The sequence below is a fragment of the Balaenoptera musculus genome, chromosome 20 (assembly GCF_009873245.2).
Source record: "Balaenoptera musculus isolate JJ_BM4_2016_0621 chromosome 20, mBalMus1.pri.v3, whole genome shotgun sequence".
NCBI lineage: Eukaryota > Metazoa > Chordata > Mammalia > Artiodactyla > Balaenopteridae > Balaenoptera > Balaenoptera musculus.
The window spans coordinates 30,766,986-30,781,774 of NC_045804.1; the positions used below are offsets into that span (position 1 = coordinate 30,766,986).

The following is a 14,789-nucleotide window of genomic DNA, read 5'->3' on the forward strand; positions in this document are numbered from 1 at the left end:
AGGTGAATTTTATGGAAAATGATCATTTTTGATAATTTTGGCAGAATTAGAAACAACTCAAATATTTGAGAATAAGGAGAATATTTATGTATGTGATTCATTAGGTTAAGTATGCAACCACTAAAAGTTGTATTTCTGAATAACTAGAAAAATGATCTGAACATAATGGAATTAGAATACAGAATTATGTAAAGTATAATTTCAACTAAGTTTAAAATAGATTAACTTACAGAAAAAAATACCAGAAGGAAGTACTTCATAATATTAATAGGAACCATATCTTGATGATGGAATTATTCATATTTGTAATATTTGTCCATTTTCTCATAGTTTTCTTTAAAGGCATTATTACTTTTATAAACTGGGAAAAAGTTATTAAAGTACTTTATTGGGAATTGGGGATGAGGCTGATTATTCCTAAATATTTGCACATTAATAATTTTGTTAAATATTATAGCATTTTCATATCTGTTTTCTTTTAACTACTTGCATTTTGTTAATTCAAACAGGTTCATTCGAAACCAACAAAGGATTTTGGAGCAAAATAAGAACCAGAGGGAAGATGCCAATGTAAGTAAATAGAACTGTTATAAAATAAACAATTGAAAATTTTATGAATTCTACAGCAAGGAGCAAAGCTTATATAAAACAAGTCTTAAAAAAGAGGAGACATGCGTTAATGATTTGGAGTGGTTTTAGTAGTGTAGAGTATCTGCCTTAATAACTCATTGAGTTATTGCTTAGGTCATAAGAAGATTCTCTAATTAAGCAGGGACCCATGTCAGTGGTGAGATGTGATTAGTACTAGCATTGTCTATTGAATGGAGAGTTCTCTCTCAGGATACTTCCAAATAAGATCTTCCTTTCTCCAAAGGAAAGTCTGGGGAGAAAGCTGTGACAAACTGCCTGACACAGTTTTTTCTAAATTGTGTTTTTGTTTGGTTTGTTTTCAGACTTCCACTGAACCTTCTGCCCCGTCCTCTGATCTCCTTGACCTGAGTCCCAGCCCTCTGATGCATAGGGCCAGTTTGGGAGAACTCAACACCCTGAATGCTCAGCTTTCAGACTTAAGTAAATAAGCACATGGGCCTTTTCAGACCAGCGGAAGAGCTTGATGAGAAACGGTTCTCCTTGGTTTCTTGATTAAATGGAACCTGAGAAGAACTGAAGTCAGTTTGAATATCAGAGAACTATATCAGGAGATTTAATTACTTCTTGACAAATGGTTGGGTCACACCCATTACAGGAATGGGATGTGTCTGAGGGAGGAGGTCCTTGAAACTCATCCCACTGGCTTAGTATCTCAAGGAATTCGCCTGGCCTGCTTATAGAGCTTGTTCAGCTCCATGGCCAATACTTAAACCTACTCTGAACCCACTCGCTATTATCTTTGGGTTTCTCTGCCATACTACAGCATCAGGAAAGGGAATATTTGATGCATATAGAGAAAATCAGGAATTATGAGGCCTCATGGTGGCGAAATGTAGAGGGCACATCACAAGCTTTTGAGTCAGAGAAGTCCAAGTTGAAATCCCAGTTCTGCCACCTCTTAGCCACCCACCTTAGAGACTTTCCTACTTTATAAAGTGGGAGCAATTGTTGCTTTAATGGTTTTCTGTGAAGGTAAATGAATGATGTTGCACTGTAGGCTTAGGGTTACTTACCTTATCTGTCTTACTTGTTGTCTCCTATTATCCTTCCCAAAGAGTTTTGGTAAATTACAAAGTAAAGATGATGAAAAATGCTGAAATCCAGAATTTTCTGCCAAATTAAAATCAGTTTGTTTTCCTTTTATGTAGCAGGATTTTTTAGAATCAGAATAGTATCACTCAATTTGTGGTTTTCTTATTACTTACCCCATTTTTAAAATGTTGGCTGCTTGCTTGGACCAGTGGGATGTTTGGAGTCCATTATATTGAAGAGTTTTCTTGAGTTTTTATCAGGCATTTTCAGAGCAGGGGGGAAATAATTATTCTGTTTGGGGTGTCTCATGATTATGGGAACTTGAGAGTTTGGAGAGGTGAGGGTAGAGCTCTATATATGCCATAGCTTTTTACTTCTGTGCTTGACAGGATAAGACATAAAATCCCTTCCATTCTGAGTCAGCTTGGGATTTTAGAAAACCCAACACAATAACGTTTGCTACCTTTACAACGTCCTCTTTTTACAGCAGGGAATTTCTCTCTTTCCAATTGCCATAAATGATGTTTTTGAATTTCTGTTTGAGGAAATCCCACGATTTTACGGTGACAGAACTATCTCAATCTTCTTAATTTGGTGGGTTTTTTTTTTTTTAAACAGTGGAAAATTCAACAGAACTGATGGACAAAATGTTTTAAAGCCAAGCAATAAGTACATTTTGTGTTCTAGATTTCAGCTCTCCAAGTCCTGTTGTAACAAACAACTTGAAACCCAGTCTTCATCCACAGGTGGATTTGCTAGCCTCAGAAAACACAGAAACACCCCTGTAAGTATGTCAGTAATACTCCAGAACTAATTCCATCTCATTCTGATTCCTCATATTTAAGAAAACATGACATAATAGAAAAGGTAGAGACTTAGGAATCATACATAACTGATACAGAATTTCAGTACTGCTTCCTATTAGCTGTGTGACCTTGGATGAGAAACTTAACCAGTGTGAGCCTTCATTTCTCTTCTAAGAATACTCTCTAGGATTCTTACAAAGATTCTGTGCAATGCTGTATGTACCTCCTAGTATAGCACTCAGTACATAGCAAGCCTTCCATAAATTCTGTTTTCTCTTATTTTTTTAGTGGTAACAGGAGGTAGGAAAAATACAATGACAAAGTGGGGGAACAGAAACGGCCGCACAGATTGCAGAGCACTTGCTATGTGGCAGGCACTTTGCTGACCTGTTTTTATTTATTGCATTTAATCTTTGCAAAAGTTCTTGGATCGGTGCTGTTATCATTATTCCCATTTTATAGGAAAAAAGGCTGAGACCTAGGGAATAGAAGTTTATGTAGCGATTAAGTAGCAGGTCTGATGAACTGATAGTTCACCAAAAAAGAAATACAAATGACTTAGAAACACATTTTTGCTCAGTGATGCTCAGCCTTACATACAGTTACAGAAATATAAATTAAACTGCAATAAGACTTTTTTTTAACCTCACAGATCGGCAATAGTCTACATGTTTGTTAACATGCTTTGTTAACTGTGGAGAGACAGATACTATCACAAAATTGTGCAGTTTTTATGAGAGGCAAGTGGCAATATCTATTAAAATTATAAATGTATTTACCTTTGAACTTGCAGTCTAGGAATTTATGCTCATTTATGCAAAATAAGGTCTTTACAAGATTATTCTTGACAGTATTTGTGCAATAGCTAATAATTAGAAACAACTCAAGTACCCTTCAGTTTGGGGAATGGTTAAATAAACATCTACACAATATATTATTATACTTCTGGAGAAAAAAGTAGGCCCTCTATGTGAGGGACAATCACCAATGTATTTATTAAATGAGAAAAAGTGCAAAGTAGTGTGTGTATACTATCTCAAATTTGTGTAAGCAAGTGAGAAATAATATATGCTAATATTTGCCACTCTTTGCATAGAGAAACATAAGAAAGATGCAGAAGAACCTAAAAAAAGCATGGTTACCTAAGGTCAAGAAGACGCAGGATGGAGCAGATAAACAGCAAAAAAATAAACAGAAATTAGATTTGCCTTCCATCAAAGCCTATTATATTCTTTTTTTTCCTTTTAAATATATGTATTTTAGGTAATAGGCAATACATTTCCATGATGCAGATATCAAAGCAATATAAAAAGATGTACAAGGACAATACTTGATCTCATCCCACACCCATCCTGCCTCTTGCTCTCCCTTGGGTCATACCTGCTCCCACCCGGGGAACCCCTTTGTTAGTTTCTTATTTATCCTTCCAAAGTGTCTTTAGGTAAATAGGAATATGAATTCTTTTTTCTCCTTTATTAAATAAAGGGCGGCATACTATGCATACTGTTTTGAACCTTGCTTTTGTTTTTCACTCAGCAGCATGTCTTGGCTGTGTTTTTATGTCAATGGACTTAGATATTTTTTAGTTACTTTTCTATGTTAAAAGGAGAGGGGCAGACTGAGGAGAAGAGAAAGGAGAATCAAACTGGGGAAAAAAGCAAAAAAAAAAAAAATGTGTAAGGGAAGAAGAGAGAAAGGAAAGATTCATGTGCTGGGACATGGCTATCTCTTGACACCAGGTTGGGTCATTACCTTAGCTTGACTCCCTCTGGTCTTGACTGCTGTGATGCAAGTAAATGTTGAAATGTTTTAGGCAGAACTCCAGTGAAGTTGCTTAGTAAATAAGCAACTGGTTATTGCTTAAATAAGCAAGTGGTCTGCAGTAGCTGATTCTGTTTTCCTTTATTCTGCAAATCTTGTTGGGAAAGATTGACCATAAAGATGAAATCCCATTACAAAAAATGTCTGTATAAAACTCACACAAAGATCAAATCCTAGCTAATAGCTGCTTAGTTTTGTGGATCTCATACTCTAAGGTGCATAAAAATCACTTGAGTGACTATTAAACAGTAAAATTGCTGGCCCCTAGAAACTCTGATTCAGTAGCAAGAATCTTTAGTTTTAAAAGATGTCTGTGGGGAACCATAAGGCAGTGATCGGCTGATCATTAGAAACCCTGTTAGGATTGTCTGCCCAAGTTCCAGATATCAAAATAATTATAATAGTTCTTAGAATTCACTGGAATAAAAGATAATGTGTGACATCTATATTTTGTTTTCTAGACTATGTCTTTTGTATCTATTTTTTCTGATTTTCAGGAAAAGCTTATATTGATACATGAGTGAAAGTATCACTAGTCAGTTTTTTAGTGATGGAAATTGAAGCGCTGAAGTTCACTAGTCCAATTTTTTTTTTTTTATTTTATTTATTTATTTATTTATGGCTGTGTTGGGTCTTAGTTTCTGTGCAAGGGCTTTCTCTCGTTGCGGCAAGTGGGGGCCACTCTTCATCGCGGTGCGCGGACCTCTCACGATCGTGGCCTCTCTTGTTGCGGAGCACAGGCTCCAGACGCGCAGGCTCAGCAATTGCAGCTCACGGGCCCAGTTGCTCCGCGGCATGTGGGATTTTCCCAGACCAGGGCTCGAACCCGTGTCCCCTGCATTGGCAGGCAGATTCTCAACCATTGCGCCACCAGGGAAGCCCTAGTCCAATTTTTTAGTGATGGAAATTGAAGCGCTAAAGTTACCTAAGGCATGAATCTGGGTTAAATCATATGCCAAAGATTACATATGAGTGGCAAAATCAGCCATCAGAATATCTTACGGTCTTGAGATTTTTCCACCTCTCTGTGTTTGCAGTTTAATTTATCATCACAGAACAAATGAGTGATGGAATTATTCATAACAGAAAGGATCCCTGAAAAGCAATGATGATGATGGGATAAAGTCACAGGTCATATTTATAGCCCACTTAGTATCAGGCAATAGGCTAAGAAGAATAAGAAATGCTTACTAATTACTTACTAGGGCTCCCTACAGGCCTATGAGATAGGTACCCCCAGTATTCACTGTACAAGTGAAGAAACCAAGGCTGCCAACTAGTGCAGAAAGAGGATTCAAATTCAAGTGGATCTGATTTCAATACCTGCTCTCTTTTTTTCTTTCTGCACTTTAATTTTATTTTAAAAATTTCTGTATGGTAAAATAGACCCTTTTTTTGTTTGGTGTACAGTTCTATGTATTTTAACATATATACATAGATTCATGTAACCACCCCCACAGTCCGAATGTAGTATGGTTCATTATCCCAAAAAACTCCCTTATGCTGTTATTCCTTTATAGTCACACACCCCCATCCCCAACCCCCAGCAGCCACCAGTCTGTTCTCTGTCATTATAGTTTGTGACAATAGCATCTGAATAGAGTCATACAGTATGTGATATTTCTAGAAAAGTTTATGTAAAATTATTTGCTTCATGTATTTGAAGCTCTGTCTTTAAGTGCATTTGCATTCAGGATTGTTGTCTTCTTGGTGAATTGACCCTTTTATAATTATGTAATGTCCCTCTTTATACCTTGTAATTGTCTTTGCCCTCATGTTTACTTTGATATTAATATAGCCACTCTAGCTTTCTTTTTTTTTTTTTTAAATTGATTGATTGATTGATTGATTTTTTTGGCTGTGTTGGGTCTTTGTTTCTGTGCGAGGGCTTTCTGCAGTTGCGGCGAGCAGGGGCCACTCCTCATTGCGGTGCGCAGGCCTCTCACTATCGTGGCCTCTCCTGTTGCGGAGCACAAGCTCCAGACGCGCAGGCTCAGTAGCTGTGGCTCACGGGCCCAGTTGCTCCGCGGCACGTGGGAATGTGGGATCCTCCCAGACCAGGGCTCGAACCCGTGTCCCCTGCATTGGCAGGCAGACTCTCAACCACTGCACCACCAGGGAAGCCCCTAGCTTTCTTTTGATTAGTGTTCACATGGTATATCTTCTTCTGCTTTTTCACTTTTTTTTTTTTTTTTTGGCTGCGTTGGGTCTTCATTGCTGTGCTTGGGCTTTTCTCTAGTTGCGGCAAGTGGGGGCTACTCTTCGTTGTGGACCACGGGCTCTAGGCATGTGGGCTTCAGTAGTTGTGGCTCGCGGGCTCTGGAGTGCAGGCTTAGTAGTTGTGGCGCACGGGCTTAGTTGCTCTGCGGCATGTGGGATCTTCCTGGATCGAACCTGTGTCCCCTGCATCGGCAGGCAGATTCTTATCCACTGCGCCACCAGGGAAGCCCTGCCTTTTTACTTTTAACTTAATTATTTGAAGTGAGTTTCTTATAGATAACATATGGTTGGGTCATGCATTTTTATGTATTTTAATAATTTCTGTCTTTAATTGGTATGTTTAGACCATTTACATTTAATATGTTTGGATTTAGGTCTAGCATTGTGTAATTTGCTTTCTATTTGTTCCCTTTGGTGTGTGTGGGGTTTTTTTTCTGTTTCCTCTTTCCTTCATACTTTAGGTCATTTGAATGTTTTCAATATTCCATTTTATCGTGATTTTGTATCTTTGTGTAGTGTATATATGGGGAGGGGAGGAATGGTTGCTCTAGGAATTACAGTTTTTTTAGTGTACTTAAAACCAGTATTTTCCCACTTGAAGTGAAATGTAGAAACCTTATTATCATACAGCGCTCCCCTTTAATAATATAAATTATAGTTATTGTATGTATTATGTATGTTAAAAAAACCACCACCAGACAATGTATAATTATTATACAATTATTTTTCCACATTATTTTTCCATAATATAGTTTTTGCTTGCAACCCTCAAATAAATTTTAAAGACTCAGGAAGAGAAGAATAGTCTATTATATTTACCATTTCTGTTGCTTTCCTTCTATTCTGGTACAATTTCTCTTCTCTCTGAAGAATTTCTTTTAGCATTATTTTAGAGAAGGTCTGTTGGCAGTGAAAGTGTCTTAGATTATTTTATGTGAGTATGTCTTTTTCATTTTTGTTCCTGAAGGATATTCTCATTGGATTCTGGGTAGATGGTTCTTTTCTTCCAGCAGTTTCTTTTTGTATTTTTTTTTTTTAAACTGTAGAGGTAGTTTGAGACTATCTTCTTTTTTTTTTTTTTTTTTTAAATTTTATTTATTTATTTATTTATTTATTTATTTATTTTTGGCTGCGTTGGGTCTTCGTTTCTGCACGAGGGCTCTCTCTAGCTGCAGCAAGCGGGGGCCACTCCTCATTGCGGTGCGCGGGCCTCGCACCATCGCGGCCTCTCTTATTGCGGAGCACAGGCTCCAGACGCGCAGGCTCAGCAACTGTGGCCCACGGGCCCAGCCGCTCCACGGCATGCGGGATCCTCCCAGACCAGGGCTCGAACCCGTGTCCCCTGCATTAGCAGGCAGACTCTCAACCACTGCGCCACCAGGGAAGCCCTTTCCAGCAGTTTTTAAACATTGCTCCGGTCTCCTCTGGCTTAAATGGCTTCTAATGAGAAAGCTAACATTCATTCAAATTTTCTTTTTCCCCTACTGATTCTGTGTTGTTTTTTCTTTCTGTCTGTGCTTTAAGAACTTTTCTTTTTTTCTAATTTTGAACAGTTTGATTATGATGTGTCTGAGCATGGCTGTCTTTTGGTTTTACTGAGTGTATTCATTTCCTGTGGCTACCATAAAAACATTACCACAAACTGGTGGGTTTAAAACCACAGGAACTTATCTTCATAGAGTTCTGGAGGCTAGAAGTCTGAGAGAAAGCAAGGCGGTCTCCCTCCAGGGCTCTCAGAGGAGAAGCCATTCTTTGCCTCTTCCAGATTCTGGTGAGTGTTGGCACTCCTTTGTTTTTTTGGCCACATCACTTCACTTTCTTTCTCCACCTTCACATTACCTTCTCCCCTGTGTGTCTCAGCCCCTCCTTCCCCCCACTCCCGTTTTTCTCTTTTAAGGTCACTTGTCATTGAATTTAGTGCCCACTCGAACATCATCTCAGTGTCCTTAATTTTATCTGCAAAGACCCTTTTTCCAAATAAGGTGACACTCATAGGTTCCAGGAATTAGGACAAAGACATAACTCTTTGGGAGCCACCACTCAACCTATTACACTGAACTTCTTGAATCTGTGGGTTTGTCTTTGACCAAATTTGTGAAGTTTTAAGCCTTTATTTCTTCAAATATTTTTTTCAGCACTACACACTTTCTGCCGTCCTTCTGGGACTTTTGATGACACACGTTAGATCTGTTGTCATTGTTTCATAGATCCATAGGGTTCTGTTCATTGCTTTTCTCACTCTATTTCCTCTGTCATCCCCACTTTGCTGTTTAGCTCATCCTGTAATTTTTTAAAAATTTCAGTTACTGCAATTTTCAATTCTAAATTCCCATTTGGCTCTTCTTTATAATCTTGTGTTTCTTTGCTGAGACTCTATTTTTCTGTTTTTTTCCAAGAGTGTTCACAGTTCCTTGCTGAAGCATTTGTATAAATAGCTGCTTTAAAATTGCAAGATAATTTCAGCATCTGTGTCCTCTAGATATCAACCACTGTTGATTGTCTTTTCTCTTGCAAGTTTAAATTTTCTGTTCTTCATATGCATGGTAATTTTGGATTGTATCTTGGACATTTTTAATGATATGAGACACTTCATCTTATCTAAATCCTGTTGAGAATGTTGATGTTTTGATTAGTAGGCAAACAACCTCATGAGGTTTACGCCACAGTTTCGGCCTGCCTTCTGTGTGCTTTGGTTCCGATGTCAGTTAAATTTTTAAAGCCTTGGCAGTACTATTGAGATCTGTCCCACATGTGTGCCACCCAGTATTCATGTAAGGTCTGGATAGCAGATTGTGTGTTCAGTTCTCAACATCTTTGGCATTTATTGGGATCAGCCGTGGATGCATAGATCAGGGTGTGAGCCCAGGATTTCATAAACAACTTTGAGGTTGTTTTCCTGAATTCCTCCCTCTTTGTGATTTCTCTGGTTCTTTGCTTTCCTGGGACTCCCTTTTTTGGCTCTCCAGTCAAAAAGCTGAAGGTTTACTATGCCATGCATTTCCTTGACTATGCTTGTGTTGGGCACCAAATGGCAGGACAGAAGGGATAAAAGAAACAACAGAGGTTTGCCATATCCTCTTGGGATCACAGTTCTACCTCTTAGAGAGGAAGGTTCCCCTCACTCAGAGTTTTAAGCCCCTGTAGGTCCCTGTTGCCTCTGCTGTCACTGCAGCCACCTTGGGATCGCCTAGGGTTTGGGGTGTGAAAGAACAAAGAGGAAAAAAGGGATGGGGGGTTTCCACACTCTCTCTGAGCATTAGGATTTCCCTTTCCTGCTCCTTGAGTGAGAATGAGACGCTTCTCCTGTAGCTCTGTCTTCACTGCCCACTTGGGTTTTAGGCTGCACTGCATTCCAGTTAGGGAATACCAGAGGGACAGAACATGGTAAGTTCACCAACATTTCACTGATAATCAAATTCTAGTCTTCTTTCCCAATCAGCCTGTAACTAGTGTTTACTTTTCAGTTCTCAAATATTTGCCCCACACATTCTGTCCAGGTTTTATAGTTGCATTTGGTGGGAGAGACAGGGTGAAGTGTGTTTACTCCAACTTTACTCCAAACTGTCCCCCCTTCCTAACCTCTACTCTGCATTGCCCCTCATCCTTTAGGAAACGATGGGGTGGTAGCTACGCTCATGCAAAGACTGAAGGCTCTGCTGTCACTGGTATAGTGTGCACACTCCAGGGTCTCAAGGCTGCCACTGCCTGGGGACAGGGTTTTATCTTTACTGTCTTTGGTATTTGGGCATCATGATCTGCTGGGCACTAAAACCAATGGTAATTTTTATTGATATATAAAATTAATACGTTTGTGTAGTCTGAAGGTAACGTTTTGGGTTTTTAGACCAGGAAAGTCATCTTTTTGCATCAGTGATCTCACTGTAGGGTAATCATGCTGTGTTATCACACTATCCTAGGTTTGTCCAAAGGACCAGCCAAAACCTCGCCTCAAGTCCTACATATGAGAGTGTAAGTAATGAAGGCCTTCCCTGGCAGTGCACCTGATGAGCAATTATCATGCTAAAAAGGAACTCCTGGTCCTTAATTCTCATGTTCTGCTCAGTTTCTTTATAATGTGTTGATGCAGCCCTTGTTAGGACTTTTCCTTGTTGTCTTTTTAATCATTTAAGATAGACAAGTGTAGTCTCACTTCCATTAGAAAGATGGTTAAGGATCAGAATTCCCTTAGAGCTGTTTATATTTGCTGTCTCCACTTTCTTTCCTCCCATCCTCTGACAGACTTCAGACAAGTTCTCATTCCAGCCACTTTACTGGCAGAGCTCTTGTCAAGGTCACCAGAGACCTCCAGATTTACTAAATGTAGTCCTGCAATTCTCAGTCATCTTACCTGATCAACAGCAACTGACAGTCAGTCACATCCTCCTTTCTGCACATGTGGCTTTCAGACACCACTCACTTTGGGTTCTTCTCTTGCCTCAGTTCTTCTCCATCCCCTTTGCTGGCCCCTCCTCCTCTACTGGCCTTTCAGTATTGGAGACCCCAGGAGTCTGGCATTCATTCCTCCATGGTCTTTTGGTCTCGTATCTTGAAATTCCATTCAGACTGACGACTTACAAGTTGCTGTCTCCAGACCTTATGCCTTCCCTACACTCAGAACTCACATTTCCACCTTCCACTTCACATCTCCTCTTGCTTTCTTTCAGCCCTGTCTCCCGATTTGCTCTTCCTGCTGTCTTCCCCACTCAGTAAATGACCACTATTTCAGTTGCTGAGGTCAAAAACCTTGAGAAATCATGCTTGACCTCTACCATTTTACCTCTACCTTCAAAATATATCCAGCCACTTCATTATCCAGCCACTTCTCACCACCTCTACTTCCACATCCCAGTTCAAGCTACCATCAGATGGATATTGCAAGGCCTCCCTGAGTGTTGCCCTGCTTCAGCCTTCACCTTCCTCTGCACCCCCACCCCCATCACACAATCTATTCTTAAAACAGAAACCAGAGCAATCTTTTTTATTTTTTCATCTTTTTTTTGGCTGTGTCGGGTCTTAGTTGCAGCACACAGGATCTTTCGTTGCAGTGTGTAGGCTTCTCTCTAGTTGTGGCACACAGGCTCCAGAGCACGTGGGCTCATTAGTTGCAGTGCGTGGGCTCTCTAGTTGTGGCACGTGGGTTCAGCAGCTGTGGCGCACAGGCTTAGTTGCCCTGCGGCATGTGGGATCTTAGTTCCCTGACCAGGGTTCAAACCAGTGTCCCCTGGATTGCAAGACCAATTCTTAACCACTGGACCACCAGGGAAGTCACCAATGGCAATCTTTTTTAAAAGTAAAGTTTGTATTATGTTACTCATCTGCTCTAAAACCACCTGTGATTTTCTTCCTGACTCCATTTTACTCAGTAAAAGCCTGAAATGCTGCTCTGACCCCTCCCACTACCTCTCTAGCTGCACCTCTTGCCTCTCCAACTGCACTGGCCACCACCCTGCTTCAGAGCATATGACCATATGAGACCTTAGCTAATCACAGGACCCACATCAGAATCAGGGCTCTGCTTAGTGTCCCCAGTGGTGAGGCATTCCCTTGACTATGACTGTCAGAGCAATATCCCACCCCAGCCTCTCTTCTCCCATTACCCTGCTTTTTCCTGAGAGCACTTGCTATCTGACACCTGTTTACATTTGTTGATTGTCTGCTTCTGGAGGGCAGGGATTTGGCCTGCTTTATTTACTGCTTTATTTATAGAGCCTGGCATACAGTAGGTGCCCAGGACATATTTGTGAAATGAATGAAGAAAATTACAAGAAGAAAGAGATATTTCTAATTAAAACTTTAATCTTTGTCTTTAAGTCCTGATTTGATATCTTCACCTTATGCTTTTTTGTGGTTAATATTGCTTTTTGTCCTTTGAGGCCGAGGTTTTATTCAGTGTGGAACAACAGACTCTGGTCTGAGCCATACATTCCTGCTTCTTTTTTTAAAAAGCAACATTTTTTTTTAAGTTTACATTTTATGGTGTTAGTGTTCTAATGGGAAATGAGGTGCAATGGGCATGAAACCAGACAGAAAAGCAGTAAATTTTGTAAGGGGTTATTACCTTAAAAACTAAAATAATAGTTAATAATTACTAATTCTTACCTAGTTCAGAATATATGGTTCTTGGAATACTGCCACTTGGAAGCCTAGGAATCTAAATTATAAAGTAAAGCTTAATGTAGAATGTTTATTTGAACATGCACCCTGCTCTCTTCAGTTTCCAGAATATTCAAATTCAGTATTACTACAGCCAGTTACTCTAAAGACCATTCCAGCAACACCATCAAACCAGAGACTGCCATCCCTGCCCAGCAATCATCCAGGTACTTGACACCTTATTATTTGCATCAAATAAGAAAACTTGTGAGAATATATGAATTTGCTAGAGATTTATTGGTAACTGAAAATAGATATACAGAGAGGAAAAATTAGAGTTCATTTGCATTTTTAAGCTACATGAGATAAATTCAGGGCAGATACCATTATGACTGACATTAGGAGATTGTAAAAATGCTTGTGTTGCACTGAATATTGTATTTTGAGTGCTGAGGTAAATGAACCTGTAATCGAAGTTTGGAAATCTTTTTGTTATATATAGATTTGTTGTACTTGGGAGTAGCATTGTAACACCAGTGTGCTTGTTTCTGGTTGTCAGTGTTTGTTAGGATGTTCTGTCGGAAGTCTAAGTCATAAAAAGAATATTAATTGTATCTCCTCGAAAAGCATAATGTGTGTTTCTTTTTGTTGCTTACAGCGATGACAAAGAATGATTTCCAGCCACCCAATTACCACGAGGTAATGGAGTTTGATCCCTTAGCTCCTGCTGTCACCACAGAGTAAGTCATTTACAGAATGATTATCTTTTTTGTCTTGGTTCCCTTTGGTAGCAGAGCTAACAGGACTTGGTCACACGTTTAACTTTGTTTAGGTCTTGGCAGAAATCAATGACCTTATTTAAAAATGACTTATGAGATTTTCTTGGAGGTTGTTGCTCTTAATGGTCTTGTTATTCTCAGCCTTGTGACTAAAAAATAAAAATGCTGGGGTTGCACATTAAGAAATAACCAGAACCATCATGTGCATTAGTATATTCCTTGTAGATGCCTTGGAGGAAAGTCAGGTTCTCTCCAGCTTGAGAAGGGCACTATTCACTGATTGGTGACATAAGTACCACATGGATGGGATATTTTAGTTGTTCTTTGACTAATGCCAAAAAAGACTTAATATAAGAACTTGTTTTTAATCTTCACTACCTATGACAACAGTGTACTTAAAATGGATTATTAGTGTAAAAATTACTTTTTAACTTGGAATCCTTAAAGCAGCATTATTTTGTGATTTCACATTGGTCAGTATATAAAAATATTTATGGAATGGTAGGCTCATTAGAGCTTTAATATACTTTGACTAAAGGTTACCCCCAAAATTGTTTAAAATGATTAAAGCAGGTTTATGGAAATCACTGTTTAGAAACTAGCAGCCTGCAGGCTGTATCTTGCCTGCAGCTGTGTTTTGTTTGACCTGTGTGAATTTTAAATATGCATTTAAACACTAACTGCCAACAGTTAAAAAGTGGGATATTTCCAAAAATATCTGGACCTCTGGATTCTTTTCGATACGACATCATTTTTATGTGTTAGCAATAGCTTGGGGCTGCATAGTAGCTGCCTCTTTAAGATGAGACAGCTTCTGCAGACCACCAGGCCCCACCTGGCCCACTGCATACCTTCATCTGACCTGCCTGGCATGTGTAGGCATTTGAGGTTTTGACCCTGGTTTAAACCCTCAATGTAGTGATCTATTTTGGAATGATTTATGAATGAATCTTAATAGGCTTAGGAATTCATTAAATATTTTTTCCTAACAAGATTGTAAAACTTTCCTAGGTCATTCTGCTTGATAAAGTATCACTGAATATATTAGTGGTTTAAGGAATTAGAAACTGGTTAAACTAGGTATGCTGTCTGGAAACCGGATGTTTTTATCAGTTTCTCCAGGCAAATAGGAAGCGGAAAAGTATATTATTATATTTTAGTTAACTATGAGATTGTTGTAAGTAGATGTGGTGGTGCAATAGATATTAAAGGTAAGAGAGATAGTAAGAAGCTGGAAAGGCAAAGCTTTGGAATTCCCTACCACTACAGTTCTTACTTTCTGGAGGGTAGGGTGTCTCAGTTTCTTTGAACATTCCATGAAATCCAGGGAACTTCTCCCTAAGGAAAAGCACAAAATCTTGCAGAAAAGTTCTGGGATTTTCACATC

General features: G+C 39.2%; 1 protein-coding gene across 5 annotated transcripts in view; it reads left to right on the top strand.

The window, feature by feature from the left end:
• TOM1L1 (target of myb1 like 1 membrane trafficking protein) overlaps positions 1–14,789 on the top strand; it is a 53,840-nt gene that overhangs the window by 35,878 nt on the left and 3,173 nt on the right. For 4 of the 5 annotated variants that reach the window (XM_036835716.1, XM_036835715.1, XM_036835718.1 and 1 more), the window contains 6 exons: positions 510–570; positions 954–1,071; positions 2,371–2,467; positions 10,448–10,499; positions 12,745–12,850; positions 13,282–13,363. In XM_036835716.1, the coding sequence (XP_036691611.1) occupies positions 510–570; positions 954–1,071; positions 2,371–2,467; positions 10,448–10,499; positions 12,745–12,850; positions 13,282–13,363 (516 nt within the window). Of the gene's footprint in view, positions 1–509; positions 571–953; positions 1,072–2,370; positions 2,468–10,447; positions 10,500–12,744; positions 12,851–13,281; positions 13,364–14,789 lie in introns of those variants that run through there. The other variant, XR_005017696.1, reaches the window with a different exon arrangement.